The following is a 16,325-nucleotide window of genomic DNA, read 5'->3' as shown; positions in this document are numbered from 1 at the left end:
GTATTGAATTCAGTTGACTCAATGACAGACACCTCTATTACACTTTCTCATCTGAGCTTAGACCTTCTAACCTATTACAATGTGAGTTTTTGAATTAGAGATGCTTCCTATGTTATTTAAATGGAGTCACTTTTACTCCCTAGGGAGTTTTTCAGTTTTTTACTACCGAGAGCGAAAAAGTGACACTTTAGTATTATGTTTCAGGGAGTAAAGTGAGTACTTTAGACAGTAGCTGGAGGAAAAATAATTTTTACTATCAAAAATATTATAATTTCTCCAGCATTATTTAGTTCATTTGTTTAATCACCTATTAAATTGTTTTTTTTCGAATGTGAGAATATTGATACTGATGGGCACGCATAATAATACCATGACTGCAAAACAAAATATTGAAACCAAAAACCTTAAAGCTACGATTAAACCAAAGTTATTAACAAAATGTTAATAACTCAATCCTTATAGATTATATTAGATTGAACATAACTTATCATACACATGATGAAGATGTGTGTTTGTCAACTTCCGTTCAATCTAATAGATATAAGTATTAAGTTATTAACATTTTGGTAATAACTTTGGTGTAAACCCAGCTTAAAGATGCATACCTCTTTATGGTCTTTGATTGAAACTATAGACCTTATACAAATATAGTAATAGACTGGCTTCTCCACACATCTGTGTAATCACTTATCAGCTGATTTATGATGAATAATTCTATAGTCTGATTCTTACTCTAATATTGGCGTATGAAGGAGGCTCCTTTTTCCTTTTATATTATCCTTGAGATGCAAAATTTCCAAAAACCTTGTATATACGTCGAAGCGCAATTTAAAAAGGAACATACCTGTCAAATTTCATGAAAATCTATTACCGCGTTTCGCCGTAAATGCGCAACATAAAAACATTTAAACATTTAAACATGTAAACATTAAGAGAAATGCCAAACCGTCTACTTGAATCTTAGACCTCACTTCGCTAGGTCTATTATTCTTTTTATGTCCTTCAGCGAGTTTTCCTAGGAATGCAATCGAATTTTCATATCAAGAACCTCCTATATTGCAAATTTAATCAAAACCGTTAGAGCCCCGTTTCAAGATCCGTTGGACATACATAAATAAATACATACAGAAATTGCTCGCATAATATAATCTATATATATAAAAGCGAAATGGCACTCACTCACTCGCAGAACTAAAAATCTACCGGACCAAAAACGTTCAAATTTGGTAGGTATGTTCAGTTGGCCCTTTAGAGGCGCACTAAGAAATCTTTTGGCAATATTTCAACTCTAAGGGTGGTTTTTAAGGGTTTAAAGTTCGTCTTTTAGCATGTATATTCTTCTTATTCTCTTAATTATAATTGAAAAATGTCCATACCATATGTTAATATAGAACTATAATCTAGAGAGAGTACCTCTTCGAAACAGTTGTTAACTGGTAACAGAATTAATAATTTTGTCAGGCTGGCATTAAGTTGAGTTGCCTTTGTTAGGTTGGCACCAAGTTGAAGATTGAAATGCATTTATCGCGGAAAAATTTATTGGGCACTGCTACTTCAATCAGAGCTATTCCTCGCTTCGCTCGCCATATCCGTTTAGTCAGAACCCCCGACTGGATCGTCCTAACATATGATAAAAATGCTGAGAAAAATACATGCGAGCGAAGCGAGCCTGCTGATCTCATTCTTGGACGATCCAGTCGGGGGTCCAGGGGGCGGAGCCCCCTGGCTAGACGGATATGGCGAGCGAAGCGAGCCTTACGGCTAGTAGGATATATTACTTTAGATGGTTCAGACGCTAGAATATGGCTAGCTATTATGAGATTCAGGTTATAAAGTCATCATCTGATTTGCTGATTTGAGCATTTGTCTATCATTTGGCAAATCAGATTGCTCTATCCTTTTCCAATCCCGTTTTCAGACTACCAAAAACCGAAATTTACAACCAAAATAATATTTAATCTTAATTATGAAAATTTACTATTAAATCATGAAAAAATATTTTTTCTTGGCGAATAAAATATGTTTGAGATAGAATTAGTTATTATTAACAACAATTATAATATCAGATCAGATTCACCGGGGTAACTTGAATCACACCTGCCTGATACAGAAAGCAGTGGAAACAGAAAAGTTCAAGTTATAAATCCCACTTTGGTGAAATGTACATGTTTGTATGGTTGACTGCTCTCTCAGCTAGTTTGAAACAGATGGCGAGAGGAACACATTTTCCTCTACCACTCACGCCGCTGCGATTGGATCAATGAGCCTTATTTTTGTGAATGAAATACTTCTAGTTATTAGCTGAGTTAATGACACTGGCGATCTTACCCTTAGCAACCTGTTGATCGATGCAAAACGGTATTCGCCGGAGATCGAGGCAGTAGTCCCTGTTCTCGGTGCCATCCCAGCGATAGCGGACGACGTGACCCCGTGTCGTAGCCAGCATCAGCTCGTCCCTGATGCACACCATACTCAGAATGCCACCGCCAACCGCCACCTCATCTTCCTCAAATATCCAATTCAAATTATCTATATTATTATTATTATTATCGAAATCTGACACAAATCACTTTACACATTTTGACTTTATTGTTGTATAAATTGAAAAAAATACAATTTTGAGCTAATTCCTATTGTTCTTTACTGCAAAAATGCAATGTACTATCTGTAATAAACAAATAAATGAGAAAGTTCAAAATACAACATGGTACACATACCCATTGAATGAAAGCTAGTAATTGCTAGTTCCAAGTAATTTTTAAGCAAATTCTAGGATTTGAGTCAGCTGTATAATCTTATTCGTATAGCAAAAACCAATGTACCTAGAATACAATGTATTCTAGGTACATTGACTAGAGCCAATGACCAGCTGCTAGTCACTAGATTCTAGTTTTTATTCAATCGGCCCAATTGTAGCACTAATAATTCATTCATTAGCGCGAATAAAGAAGGTGTTACACATTATCTGGAGAGACAGAATGTGGGCTTTTAATCTACAGAATGATAGCCTCGTGATTTGAACTAGTCAATAAGTATAAAAGAGGAAAGAAAAGTACATAAGTATTTGGTTTGATATAGATGTCTTCATGCTGCAGCTTGATATTAATATAAATGGGTATACTTGACAGTAATAAAACATCTGGATTATAATATCAACTATCTAGATTCTAATAAAGTATTTCAATAGGGCTACTTGAATTATTAATTAATAACAAATAAGTTCATAGTATCCCTTTTTCAAAACGTTTTTATATAAGACACAACTAGTTTCGGCTTTCAAGCCATTTACAAGTTGTGTAAACGATTTCTAGCAATATAAACAGTAATTGCTTTCTTTCTTAGTATTAAGCATGAGATTAATTTGAGGACTTTATATAAAATGCTATTTCAAATGAAAAAGGTTGATGCAACAGTAACATTTTTCTGCTGATAGTGATGTAAAGAAAATGTGCTTCATGTTTGAGCATTTTTGATGGCGAGGATAAGGCTAGTTTCACACTCATTCGGTTCGTTTCGTTTTCGGTTCGTTTTCGGCAAATTCCGATGTGTGAAACGGTAATTCGGTACCGAATAGAAACCGCATAGAACCGAACGCCCACTTGACTCTAATAAATTCCATCAGGTTTCAATTCTTTGCTAGCGAGAGGCTACTTTCACACACTTTCGGTTCGGTTCGTTTCGTTTTCGGCAAATTCCGATAAGTGTGAAACGATGATTCGGTTTGAATTCGGTACCGAATAGAAACCGCATAGCACCGAACGCCCCCTCGACACGAATAGGTTTCATCATATTCGAATTCGTTGCTAGGGAAACAGGAAAAAGCAAAGTCTTTTACACACGCTTGCCTTTTTTGTTTTTATTTTAACCTGATATATTGATTATCTGTTTCAAAATTTTCCAAGTCAAAATCATATGGTCAATTTATTTCTGTTAGTTCACTGGAACATTTTTTTCTCAATGAATAGTTTGCTAAAAAAATATGAAAGATATAAATTAAAACTCAGGGAGAATTTTTATTTTTTCATTTTTTTCCACGAATATTACATGATTTCATCAATGGAGAGAAGAGATGAAGTTTATATACCATGTGTCAAAACAAGGAACAAATTTTTAATTTAAAAAAATAATCTCTCTGAACATCCAAAATTAACATAATAAATAAGAAATTATTCAAATAATTCACAATTTTTAATTGGCTTTAAAATTTTGTTTGTTCAAGAAATAACATCTTACAATTTAACACCAGTTGTTTGTTATATTCAAATATACCAGCATGAACTGAGAAAATCCAAACACAGCTGTGTTTGAGAAGAAAATACCTAATTAGAACCGTACGAATTAAAACCTGACATGTATGAAAGCCTCATTCGTTTTCGGAAACGAACCGAACCGAAAACGAACCGAACCGAATGAAACCGAATGCGTGTGAAGCTAGCCTAATAATGATACAGTGTTTGGTGAGATGTGGTACCAGTGGTCACACCACCAGTATCAATTTGTGATAGCTAGCTTTATTGTTTTGTTTGCATTTTGAATAAATATCACTACATCTGACCAAAAACTGTGTCAGAAGTCAGAAGAAGTGTGACCAGTTGTCACACCAGTATGTTGCCACACGAGATGACACCAAAGGTATTGAAAAATGTTTGTCTTTTCCAAAAAAATTGAGATACAGTAGAGATACATATTTGTCTTTTCATAATAATACTAAGATGAATTGGCCTACAGCTTTAGGTGGCTTCTGGGCCACCAGAAAGCTATTTTCAAACTCATTTAGAACACTTGAATTTTCAAGTAGTTACTCTTACAACGGGAGTAGCAAGCGCTTGTATCTCGAAAGCTCATCAGCGTGACCACAGAGTCGACCGCTTCCACTTAGATACGGTAAATTGAATTATGTGAAATGCTAAACAATTATGGTAGGTAGTGAGAAGAACAATAGGTAGTGAGAAGATTAAATATAAAAATTGAAGTATGTGAGTTTAAAATAAGAAAAATACTGAAGTAATTATTAACCTGGTAATCCCTCCACAACTTTTTGCGCCGAATAACCCTCATCCGCCTACCAATTTCTTCAACTGAGGATTTGTTATAGATCGATCACAAGAGAACACATTGTTCAGAATCGCAATTTAAATATAACTATCAAAGGGGTTCTGATGTGCATTGTAATAACAAAGTTGGAGATATGAATTTCAGAATGATCGAAACAAAATTACATGATTGATTACCAATGTCAGCTGCAACGAAGGGATGACTTCTTTGATGAACAGCTCGGCGCTATCCCTTCGCAGATTTGGTTGAGGCGAGTCGACCAGTTGGTAGAGGCCTTTTTGTTCATTACCAACGTGCAATTTGTAGATGATGAGATAACCACCAGACGTCTGTAAAATAGAATCAATTATATACAAGGTTTCACAAAAAACGAGAACTTTTTAAAACTCCAGAACTCTAGAACAAAAGTGGGAAACTCACATTGAAGCTGCTATAACAATGGAAGGAAAACACGAGATGGTGAAATAATACATCAGATTAAGGAGAATTAAATGCTCTACAAACGTACGATATGCATTCAGTTTTACAATGCATTGTTGGAGAGTTATGAGCCCTAAAAGAGCAAATAAGGATGAACACCTGTTATTTTAACAACTTTATACTTCCAAGAGCGAATATCTCGAAAATTGTTGGAAATAACACAAAACTTTATCATTTTTCCCAAGATATAAGCGTGTAAGCAAAAAATTGAAAAATACAAATCACCCTCATCTCTCGACAAGGGGTAGGAATGAGGACTCTTGATATGTTCACCTCCTAACTGGTCCCTACAAAGTTGCTAAGTCAAAAATTGAGTTTAAAACATTCCTTCCAAATTTCTTTGTCAGTTGGTCTATTGTTCCAAAACTGAATATCTCACATTCAACACTGAAGCTGCTGCAACAGTCGTGGGAAAGTGCATAAACTTGTAAAATTATACATTACATTGCAGAGAATTAAATACTCTAAAAGGTCATAATTAGCATCGATCTTTTTCATCGATTTTAAAAAATTATAAGGGCAAAAAATTGGAGGCAAACTTGTCTCTTAAAAAAATTTTACACTTTCAAAAGCAGATATCTCGAAAACTATAAAAATATATAGGAAAAGTTGTTGGATCAATATTGTAGGACATTATGTAAGCTTCAATTTTGAATAGAATAACCATGTCCGTAAGATGCATATTCTAGAAATAACTTTCGAGTTATATGCGAGAAACCAAAACATGGTACCTTTGAACCACCCACACTCCCTTGGCAAAGGAGTTAGGGGTGGGGTCTTTTTTTCATTTATTTATATAACTTCCAACTGTACAACACCAATTTCACATAAAAACCAGATACAAGCAGAAATACGTTTCATATGATTACCTCCTTACTACAATAAACAGAACTGCGGAGTCAAAAATTGTCTTCCAAACGTTTACTTCAAACCCCTTTTTTAGCATTCATTGCCTGGACTAATTGTAATTCCAATTACTAATTAACTGATTAAAGGCCGGTTTCCGAGCTCGGCATTTTTTGGCTAAGTTCTAGACTTTGAACAGCTGGAGTCAGAAAATTGACTTTCCGAAACGGGGCGTAGTCTCAGTTTTCATGTTAATCTTTATTTTCTCATTTCTATAATTGGAAACGTTTTTCCTTGACAAAATTAAACATTCCTAAATAATTCAAAATAGCTGAAATTTTACACTATTTTATCTTTATTTTATTTTGTGTTAAATTTTCTAGTTTTTCGAAATTTGATTTAAAAATTGTTAGTGGTTTTACTGCGACTACACCCCGTTTCTGAAAGCCAATTTTCTGACTCAAACTGTTTAAAGTCTAGAACTTAGCTAAATTCCGAGCTCGGAAACCAGCCCTAGATGATTTTATAATAAAGTATGATGATAATATACCATATACCTTATTGACTTATTTTATTGTCTCCTTTATAAAAATAAAGCAATCTAATGAATAAGAGTAAACAAATTAATAGAGAAACTAGATCAGTTTGGAACATGTAGATCCAATGCGCATATCTCAAAACAAATAATGGATTCGTTCCAACGGATTAACAAGACAGAGCGACATGCTTTAACAATTCAAAACTATTTCAACATGCTAAACGATACTTTAACGATTATTTAATTATGGAGTGGAACGGAACTATTTCTACTTATTATGAGTTTGTGAATTTAACTAATCAGTGTTTTCATAGCTTGTCACATTTAGGTGAGGCCGAGAAATAAATAGAAAAAGTCAACCAATCTTAGCTTTCAATGAAGACTCGATGAATTTAAGAACTCTATGGAAGCATGGTGAACGCATGAGGGAACGACGTCTCGGATAGAAAACCTCCATTCCATAACTTTTTGACCTTTAACCACCAAGTTCAATAAATAATAACTTATTTCAACACTTAGGCTCACCACCAGTGATCAATGATATCCCAGCGTTTTCCTGAGTGAGACTCCAGCCGGACATCAAAACCTGGTATTGGACATTAAATGTGATGTTCCGGCTGGTATGCCTAATTAGGACCCAATCTAAAACAGGTTTTAGTTAAAACATCGGGCTACTATCTGTTGACTTTCACCAGAAAACGTTGCGAAATATTTCAAAATTGATTTTTATCCTTCATCTCAATCCAAAACTTGTTTTTAAGGAAAAAACTAGAATTCTTATAACCGAGTTCTGAAATGAATTAATCATAAACATTAATTGATAGTTTAGATGACATGAGTTAAATTTGTTAGAAACATGTTAGCTAAGTAGTTGCCAGAAACATGTTAGCTAAGTAGTTGCCAGAAACATGTTAGCTAAGTAGTTGCCAGAAACATGTTAGCTAAGTAGTTGCCAGAAACATGTTAGCTAAGTAGTTGCCAGAAACATGTTAGCTAAGTAGTTGCCAGAAACATGTTAGCTAAGTAGTTGCCCGCTACCCGCTATCCCGTTTCTTTTATTGTTTGTCATTCGGAACTGCAACAAGAAAGCGCTCCTTGATTCGACTAGAGTCTCCTAGCAAGATGTGATTTTTAAAGAGGAATTCAACCTCCACCCGCCATGCACCGAAAAACTAGGGATCAACTCGCAAGTCCACAATTGTAATATGACCTGAACAAATCATACTATGAATCAACCTGGATTAACCATACTATGTGTAAGTATGGAAAGGGAAATTGTGAGTACTGAAGTTATCATACTCAAGTTTTTTTTTTAATTTCTATTGAAATCTAGTCTGAAAAGACTAATGAGCAATTTTTTGCTCATTAGCAAATTAGCATTTGCATAAATGTATTCTCTATTTATTTCCATCTGTAAACTGGTTGGCCGCTATGGCTTCGTATAAAATGAGCGCTGCTATCCAGAGATTGTCAGTTTGGTGTAAGGGTAAGCATTCCTGACTGGCAATTGGGAGGAACCGGGTTCGATTCCCGGGCTGGCAACTAATTTTTGGATAGTAGTTCTCATCGAATTTCCATCTAGCTGTTAACCCTGTTTTCAATGTCTGCAGTAGCAGAAGTCTTCGGGGTGATTTACAGCATTTATTTAGGATTTTCGTTAATTAATAATTATATATTATTTAGCATTTGAATAAATGCATTCTCTATTTATTTCCATCTATAAATAATAGTAATATGCCTATAAATAAATTATCATGTTACGTATTCACATTATCAACACTGCTTTTGACACTTTCACTCCACTGCACTACACAACTCGAAGGGTTTGGTCCGCTTCAATCAGCGCAGCATATGTGTCTTTTGAAAAGTATCTGAGCGATTTCTTCATTTTCATGCCGTTGGATCTTGTCTGCATGCTTGCTTGCAAAGCGCCCACTCTTTGTTGCAACAAACTCCACCTCCAGGTCTCTGTGAACGTCGGCGTTCCGGCTGAATCTTGGAGCATCGACGATGCTCAATACTTTGTTCTGGAACCGTTGAATTACATCGACATTGCTCTTGCTGGCACAGCCCCAGAGTTGGATTCTACACATCCATATGGGTTTCAGGGTTTGCTTGTACATGAGGATCTTCTTGTAGGTTGAAAGAGCAGAATTTCGTCCTATCAACCAGTAGATTTTTCCATACTTTATTCCTAGTTCTTCTCTCTTTTGCTTTCCAGCGCAACCTAGCATCCAGACATGCCTAGGTATTTGGCCTCGTTAGCAAATGGAATAGGTTTCCCATTAATGGATAGAGGAATTTGCTCGCATTTTCTGTTTGTAAAGTTATACTCAACATCTAAACAAAATCATTATAAAAAAATAAATAAATTTTTGGGGGTCGGCGTCTTATTATTATTATTCACGCTTTTGCGGATTATACAAATAAGAGAGGTATTTACATGCAACCTCCAATTCTTCTCTATTATTCAGATTGTTCTCATCAGCCTACATTTTAACTACCAGGTACATTGCAGTGTTTGACGTACTATACGTGCCGTATCTAGAAGAACTGATTTTTGCATTTTTTCTACTAGATTGTCTGAAACGTCAATCATTTTGCAGCATTCCACTGTTGTTTTTGGTATCAGCCCACCCACAGTTATAATAATTGGAAATATTTTTACCATGTGCAAGCCATATATATCTTATTATTATTATTATTTATAATTTATAAATTGAAATTGAAATTATAAATTATTATTATTATTATTATTAAATCATCTATTGACCACCTTTAAAAGGGTTTATGTAGATTCGTCAATCAGTCTAAACGATTAAAATCTTAGTCTTAGAATTTATCTTATCAGTCTTACTTGCTCGCAATGAGCCATAAATTCCACAATTTGATATACGGAGACATTCAATCATTCATTTTTATTATTGTTTTCAAACCCTTAACGTTCATCTCCTTGAGATGCGCAGGTAGAGCATTGAACAATCTTATACCAGCGCTTTTCACTCCCCGCTGATAAAGAGTTGTTCGATGAACCTCGTCTCTCAAGTTTTGCCTGTACCGAGTTCCGTAATTGTGAAATACCTCTTCTGTATTGAACTCATGTTGGTGTTTCTTTATAAAACAAAGTGTCTCGAAAATGTAAAGACTAGGCAACGGAAGGATTTTCAGTTCTTTAAAAATTGGCCGACAACTGGGTCTTCTTGTTTCTCCTGTCATTACTCTCAATGCCCATTTTTGCAGTCTGAATAACTCCATAACACCACTCGAATTCCCCCAGAAAACAATACCAAATGTCAAGAGGGAATTAAATATTGAAAAATATACCTGGCTGAGCGTTTCTTTCTTTAGCAGAAATTTCAAAATAATGTCAAATCGCAGAACTAAGTCTTCCTCCCAAATATGACAAATGTGGCTTCCATGAAATCTCTGAATCGATGACTATACCCAGTACTTTTATGTCTTTGACAGACTCAATGCTGCTGTTTCCAATTCTTAACTCGACCTCTCTTGACGTTCTGAATGGGATTTCTTTAGTCTTGCAATAATTTAATCTTAACATATTTGCAGCTAACCAGTTATCCAATTTCTGAAGTGCTCCTTGGCATTGTAGATCCATATTAGATTGACTGTAATTTTTCAGTAAAATACTAACGTCATCTGCGTACAAAACACAGTGAGCTGGCTCTAGGTGCGAGGGTAAATCATTTATACATAATAAAAAAAGTAAAGGACCCAACACGGTACCCTGAGGTACTCCACTTCTAGTTTTCAACCATTTAGATTTAAATATACTTGGGTGAGAATCAATAACAACCCTCTGATATCTATCTTCAAAATATGACTTAACCATTTGAGCACCGAACCCTGAAAACCATAGAATCTAAGCTTCACCAATAAAATTTCCTCATTTACTAGGTCGAAAGCCTTTGATAAATCTGCTATGACACCACAAACCTTTGATCTATTATCAACAGAAGTCAGGACTTCATTCATTAAAGAAAAAACTGCATCATTTATAGAAAAACCTGGCCTGAATCCATATTGCTTGGAAGACAGCAAACCAACCCCGTTCAAATACTTTTCATTTCATTTCATTTATTTATCGTCACATTACATCAATTTTTGAGTAACACTCATTTGACTGGTGACATGTCAATACTAGAACAAAATCATATTTAAAAGACTTAGTTCTAACTTCTTGAAAGTGAAATAAATGAATAACTCTATGATGTATCTCATCAAATTCACATGGAAATGAAAGTCACAAAAAGTTAAGTTACACTCTACAGCCCCTTTTCACAAATTAAAATTCGGCAGCAGAGTATAGGGCTTTCTCTACTAGCATTTTTCTGACTGTTAGTTTGAATTTGTTTATTGAATCTAGATTTCTGATGGCTGCAGGAAATTTATTAAAATAACTTATTCCAGAGTAGAATGGAGTTTTTTCTAGAGCTGTGTGCCTATGTACTGGGAAAGCAATGAGACTACTATTACGTGTATTATACCCGTGATTATCTGTGCAGAATTGAAATTTATCTAAATTCTGTTTAACAAAAACCAACAATTGATAGATAAAAATAGATGGCAGCGTTAGGCTACAATGTTTAGGTTTTTGAAGAATGCTTTGCAAGAATCTCTTGATCTCAATCCACAAATGACTCTTACTATTTTTTTCTGGATTATATAAACTTTACCGCTATCAACAGAATTTCCCCAGAAAATGGTTCCATAGCTCAGATATGAGTAGACATATGCGTAGTAGACGGCCAATAGGGTTCTTTTGTCTAGTGAGTGAGAGAGGGTGAGAATTGCAAAATAAGCTTGATTTAGTATTTTTGCAAGCACCTGAATATGCTCCTTTCAAGTGAAACTCTGATCTATTATAAGTCCCAAGAATTTTGTTGAAGAGGACACTTTAACACTGTCTTCAATTATTGGAAGATGTACTCTGTTCACTGCTGTTAGATTACGAGCAGAGCTAAATTGAATAAGATGGCTTTTATTATAGTTTAACGATATACCGTTTGCTTTAAACCACTTTGACATTGCTGACAGTGCACTTTTCAATTTACTTGCAAGAGTGATGTGATCGAGGCTTGTTGCCAGAGCAGTTGTGTCATCTGCATACATAATTAATCTTATATCAGGTGCAGCACTTGTCAGATCATTAATATATACTAGGAAAAGCAAAGGTCCTAGTACGGATCCTTGAGGGACTCCATTTGGGACTATAGCATATGAAGAAGATTTAGCGGAGAATTTATCTCCCACACATTGTTGCCTATTATAAAGGTATGAGCTGAACCATTTTAGAGCGGTGCCATGTATTCCATAAAAGCTTAACTTTTTCAGTAGAATCTCTTGATTCACACAATCAAAAGCTTTTGACAGGTCACAGAAGATGCTAGCAGCATTTTCCGCAGCACTTTCTCAATCGCCTCAATACTACATATTCGAATATTTTTGAAAATACTGGGGGATTTGATACAGAACGGTAATTTTCTAGTAGGACTTTAACTCCTTTTTTATAAATAGGAACAATTTTTGAGAGCTTTAGCTTAGAAGGTAGATACCCAGTCTGCATTGAACTATTGAAAATGTATACCAATGGCTTTAAAATTGAAAAGGCTGATTGTTTAACTAAGTAATTTGATATATTATAACAGTCATAGGATTTTTGTTTTTTAAAGACTTTATTATTTTCTAGAGTTCTTCAAAAGTTAATGAATCGAAAAAAATCCAGTTTTAATTCACTACTTTGGCGAGGGGAAATTGCAGAAGTTGTGAATATTATTCTTCTGTGTAATCTCTTTCTGGATAGCAAATGGGGTATTTATGAAATACTTATTCAAGAGTTCAGCAGCTTCTTCTCCTGTTTTGACAATCCCAGTATCAGTAGCTATAATAGTCCTCAATTCAGAAGTCTTACTCTTAGATAGTTCATTTCTGACTAATGTACATATGGCTTTTGTTTGATTATTATAACTATTTATAAACATACTAGCAGATATTTTTTTAGCTGCTTTTAAAATCTTCCTGTATATACTCTTATATAATTTATAATAGGATGAAAAGTTTAAATATCGAATACCAGTTTCCGTAATGATATGGATTATTGAATCTCTCATGATTGGATTCTTTAGAAGACAGTTCATTGTTTTCAACCTATCTCCAGATACTTTTAGACCCTGCGTAATCCATGATAGCTGTCGTTTTTCATAGATTTTGCTGGTCTTTCTGGAACAGAGCTATTACAATGATTAATATATATAGACAAAAAGTTGTTGAATATATTTTTTATTAAATTATTACTGACACATTATCTGTTGCAGATAGTTGATAAGTATACTAAAGATATTTATTGAACTCATAATAAGGAATCGTTACCTAGATTTTTTAGGACTGTATAGACTATTAATATTGAGTTATAATATACTATAAGAATAAATGCAAGAATTAAATCAGTTTCAGCTACTGTAACAAATTTAATAAATAACCCAATTTATAAATAAATAAATGTTGGAAGCTCAACTTTTCAAAATATGCAACAGAGACCCAAGTGATAGCGGATTAGTTGAAAAATAATTAATATCAATAATAATTTTGAATGGTTAACTTATGAACTTAAATTAGGTGCAAGAAATGTGGGATAATATAAAGAGCACAATAAATGACGCTGTTCAAAGAAGCCTCGGGGAGAGGAGAAGGGAAAGAAATAAAGAATGGTATGATGATGAGTGTAAGGCCATCAGACAGAAAAATGAGGATATAAAGCTGATGATGCAGTGATACCAGGAGGATCAGTGCTAAATATTCTAATAGTCGGAAAGTAGCCAATAAACTTTGTAGGAGAAAAAAGAGAGAAATCATGAAGAAGCTCACAGAGGAATTGAATGAAAAAAAAATACAAAAATAGAAAGTTATATCAAGCAGTCAAGAGAGTGAGAAAAGGATTCCAGCCTAATTTGATTGCATGCAGACATGAGTGGAAGAGTTCTAGGTGAGGAGGAAAAGATCATGGACCAGAATGATGATGGAGAAGAAATAATCACTTTTGCAAGTGCAGATCCCCTTATCCTTCCCACAGCATTGAAAGAAGTAGAATAAATAATAAAGAAGATTAAGAATAATAAAGCAGTTTGTCAGAGACACCATACCAGCTGAGTTGCTCAAGTATGTAGGAATGAAAATTGGAAGAGCTGTATATACCTTACTTTTGTGGATATGGAAGCAAGAAAAATGCCTGAACTTTAGACTGAAGGTAGGCTATAATAATGTCCCATCTATAAAAAAGGTGACAAAATGGTAAGTAGCAACTACAGAACTTTCTACAGGCATAACTTTACTCTGCACATCATAAAAGATTTTTTCATCACTGCTGTTGAACCGATTAGGGGTCTATTGCAGAAGAAAAAATAGGAGATCATCAGTGTGGTTTTAGGCAAGGAAGAAGCACCAAGTAGACTAAATATTTGTAATAAGGCAGATCATGGAAAAATGTTACGAATATGATAGGCTTACAGATTTGCATATGCTTTTTATCTACTTCCACTAAGAATTTGATAGCATCAATAGAGACAGAATCAAAGCAATCAATCAAATTCTTTATTTACACATTGTTGTACAAAAAGTTAATTGTATCAAATAGTGTAACGTCAAAATATGAAATCAAAACATGAAAAATATAAGCTAAAAGCTTCAAAAACACGTGATACAATAGTTACAGAATATGTCGAATGAATTTTATTAACTTTTCACTGCTTATTAAAGTCAAAATCTAGACTTTGTTTCTGTGAGACAATAATGTTATGAGCTTCTAACCTACCGTAAGCAAACTTTGGTTTACATAGCCTATAGCTAAGCTACGTAATTAAAAGTACAAAAAAAAATCTTACCTTTCCAAAATAAACTGATAAGGTGTCATCAGTCAAAATAGCAAATAATATTTTATCCCTATTACAAAGGATTTGACGAATTGAGCAAGCATTTAGATTAGGTACATTTAGCACTTTGGACCATCCTACAGGAAAATACATTTTTACGTGTCTATAATTATTATGTTTATTATCATACACAGCTTCATTTTTAAATCAATCCTAGCTCTAACATTTTCAACTTGAATTGAAAATGTAAGTTGGATAAATTAGATTGACACTAATTTAATCAACATGATTCTTCTTGTTGTCGTGTACATTTTCTTTGGTTATGGTACAGTACAGAGGCACAGAATTGGTACAGAATGGAAACTTGTAATCAAACGCCTATCTAACCAATGCTTTTTACATGACGCCAATACTAAACACGTCGAGTAACCTTGGGAAGTTCCAATCCTGGTCTTCTGATTGGCTCGTGGCAGTGAATGAGATTAATTGATCCGGATCATTAAAGTGATCCGGACCTACCATCAATAATAATTATTACCTTAGACCATTTATAGAATAGACACGCTAGGAAGCCTAGCCTCTGAAGCCAACATCAAACTGCCAAATCCGCCCACCTTGACGTCACAACCAAGCTAACAACAATTTAGGAAACTATAAATACCAGGTACGCGCAGTCGCCATTTTGAGTCACAGAAGAAGGAGCCAAATTCAAATTATATCCGTATATGCTATGTTGTATGGTTTTGGACAGAATTTATATTGACATCACTGAAGGACTGAAGTGGCTTATAAAATTGATAAGAATATTTTCCTGACAAGGATGGATACATTAAAAAAATGAACGTATTGTTCAGAACAAAATGGAATGATTTGTATGAAATTAAACAAAACCCGGTACCATACAAAACTAGTCCTTCAACTCTGTGCCTCAACATTATTAGTTTTGGAAAGGTGCAGTCTTCAGAAAAAAGTTTCTATCAATCATAATTAATAGTCTACTCACTACTGCATGGATTATTATTAGATGTGGAAATTACCAATACCAGAGTAGGCCAGTAAATTATTCATATCAGTCCAATTTTGGATGAGAAAAAGATATAGGCCTAGGCTTTACTACTGTGGCTTGCACAAGCTTAGAAGACTTGCTGTTACCAGTGTATTGCAATAGTGAGTCTTCTAAGACACTAGGATCGGTATTTTTCGAAGACAATATTAATATTCATTATAGAGAGTTCATGATATCAAGGAGAATTTGTAAGTAAGCCTATAAACTAGGTAGTGATAATAATGTAAACCAAGCTACTGCTCAGCTTCAAAACTCACCTATATTGGGTTCCTTATAATAGGCATGGTAGCCTACAGTTTGTAAGTTCACATTATAATTGTCAATGTGATATTGTTTTGAGATAATCAATTAGTAAAATAGAAAAAGCTTTCAACGTAGCGAATGATAATTTTTGTGAAAGTACCTAGACAGTACCGTACACAGTGTCTTTGACTCATGAAAAACAAATCAATATAAT

General features: G+C 34.3%; 1 protein-coding gene across 1 annotated transcript in view; it reads right to left on the bottom strand.

The window, feature by feature from the left end:
• The window catches only part of LOC111044892 (guanine nucleotide exchange factor subunit Rich), a 75,190-nt gene extending 66,148 nt beyond the window's left edge, over positions 1 to 9,042 (bottom strand). Inside the window, exons 1-3 of the mRNA XM_039420095.1 lie at positions 8,845 to 9,042; positions 5,232 to 5,384; positions 2,329 to 2,506 (exon numbers count right to left, since the gene is read on the bottom strand). Of these exons, the coding sequence (XP_039276029.1) occupies positions 2,329 to 2,506; positions 5,232 to 5,384; positions 8,845 to 9,042 (529 nt within the window). The remainder of the gene's footprint in view (positions 1 to 2,328; positions 2,507 to 5,231; positions 5,385 to 8,844) is intronic.
• Positions 9,043 to 16,325: the final 7,283 nt, after the last annotated feature.

The sequence above is a fragment of the Nilaparvata lugens genome, chromosome 2 (assembly GCF_014356525.2).
Source record: "Nilaparvata lugens isolate BPH chromosome 2, ASM1435652v1, whole genome shotgun sequence".
NCBI lineage: Eukaryota > Metazoa > Arthropoda > Insecta > Hemiptera > Delphacidae > Nilaparvata > Nilaparvata lugens.
This window is presented reverse-complemented; position numbering and strand designations above follow the sequence as displayed.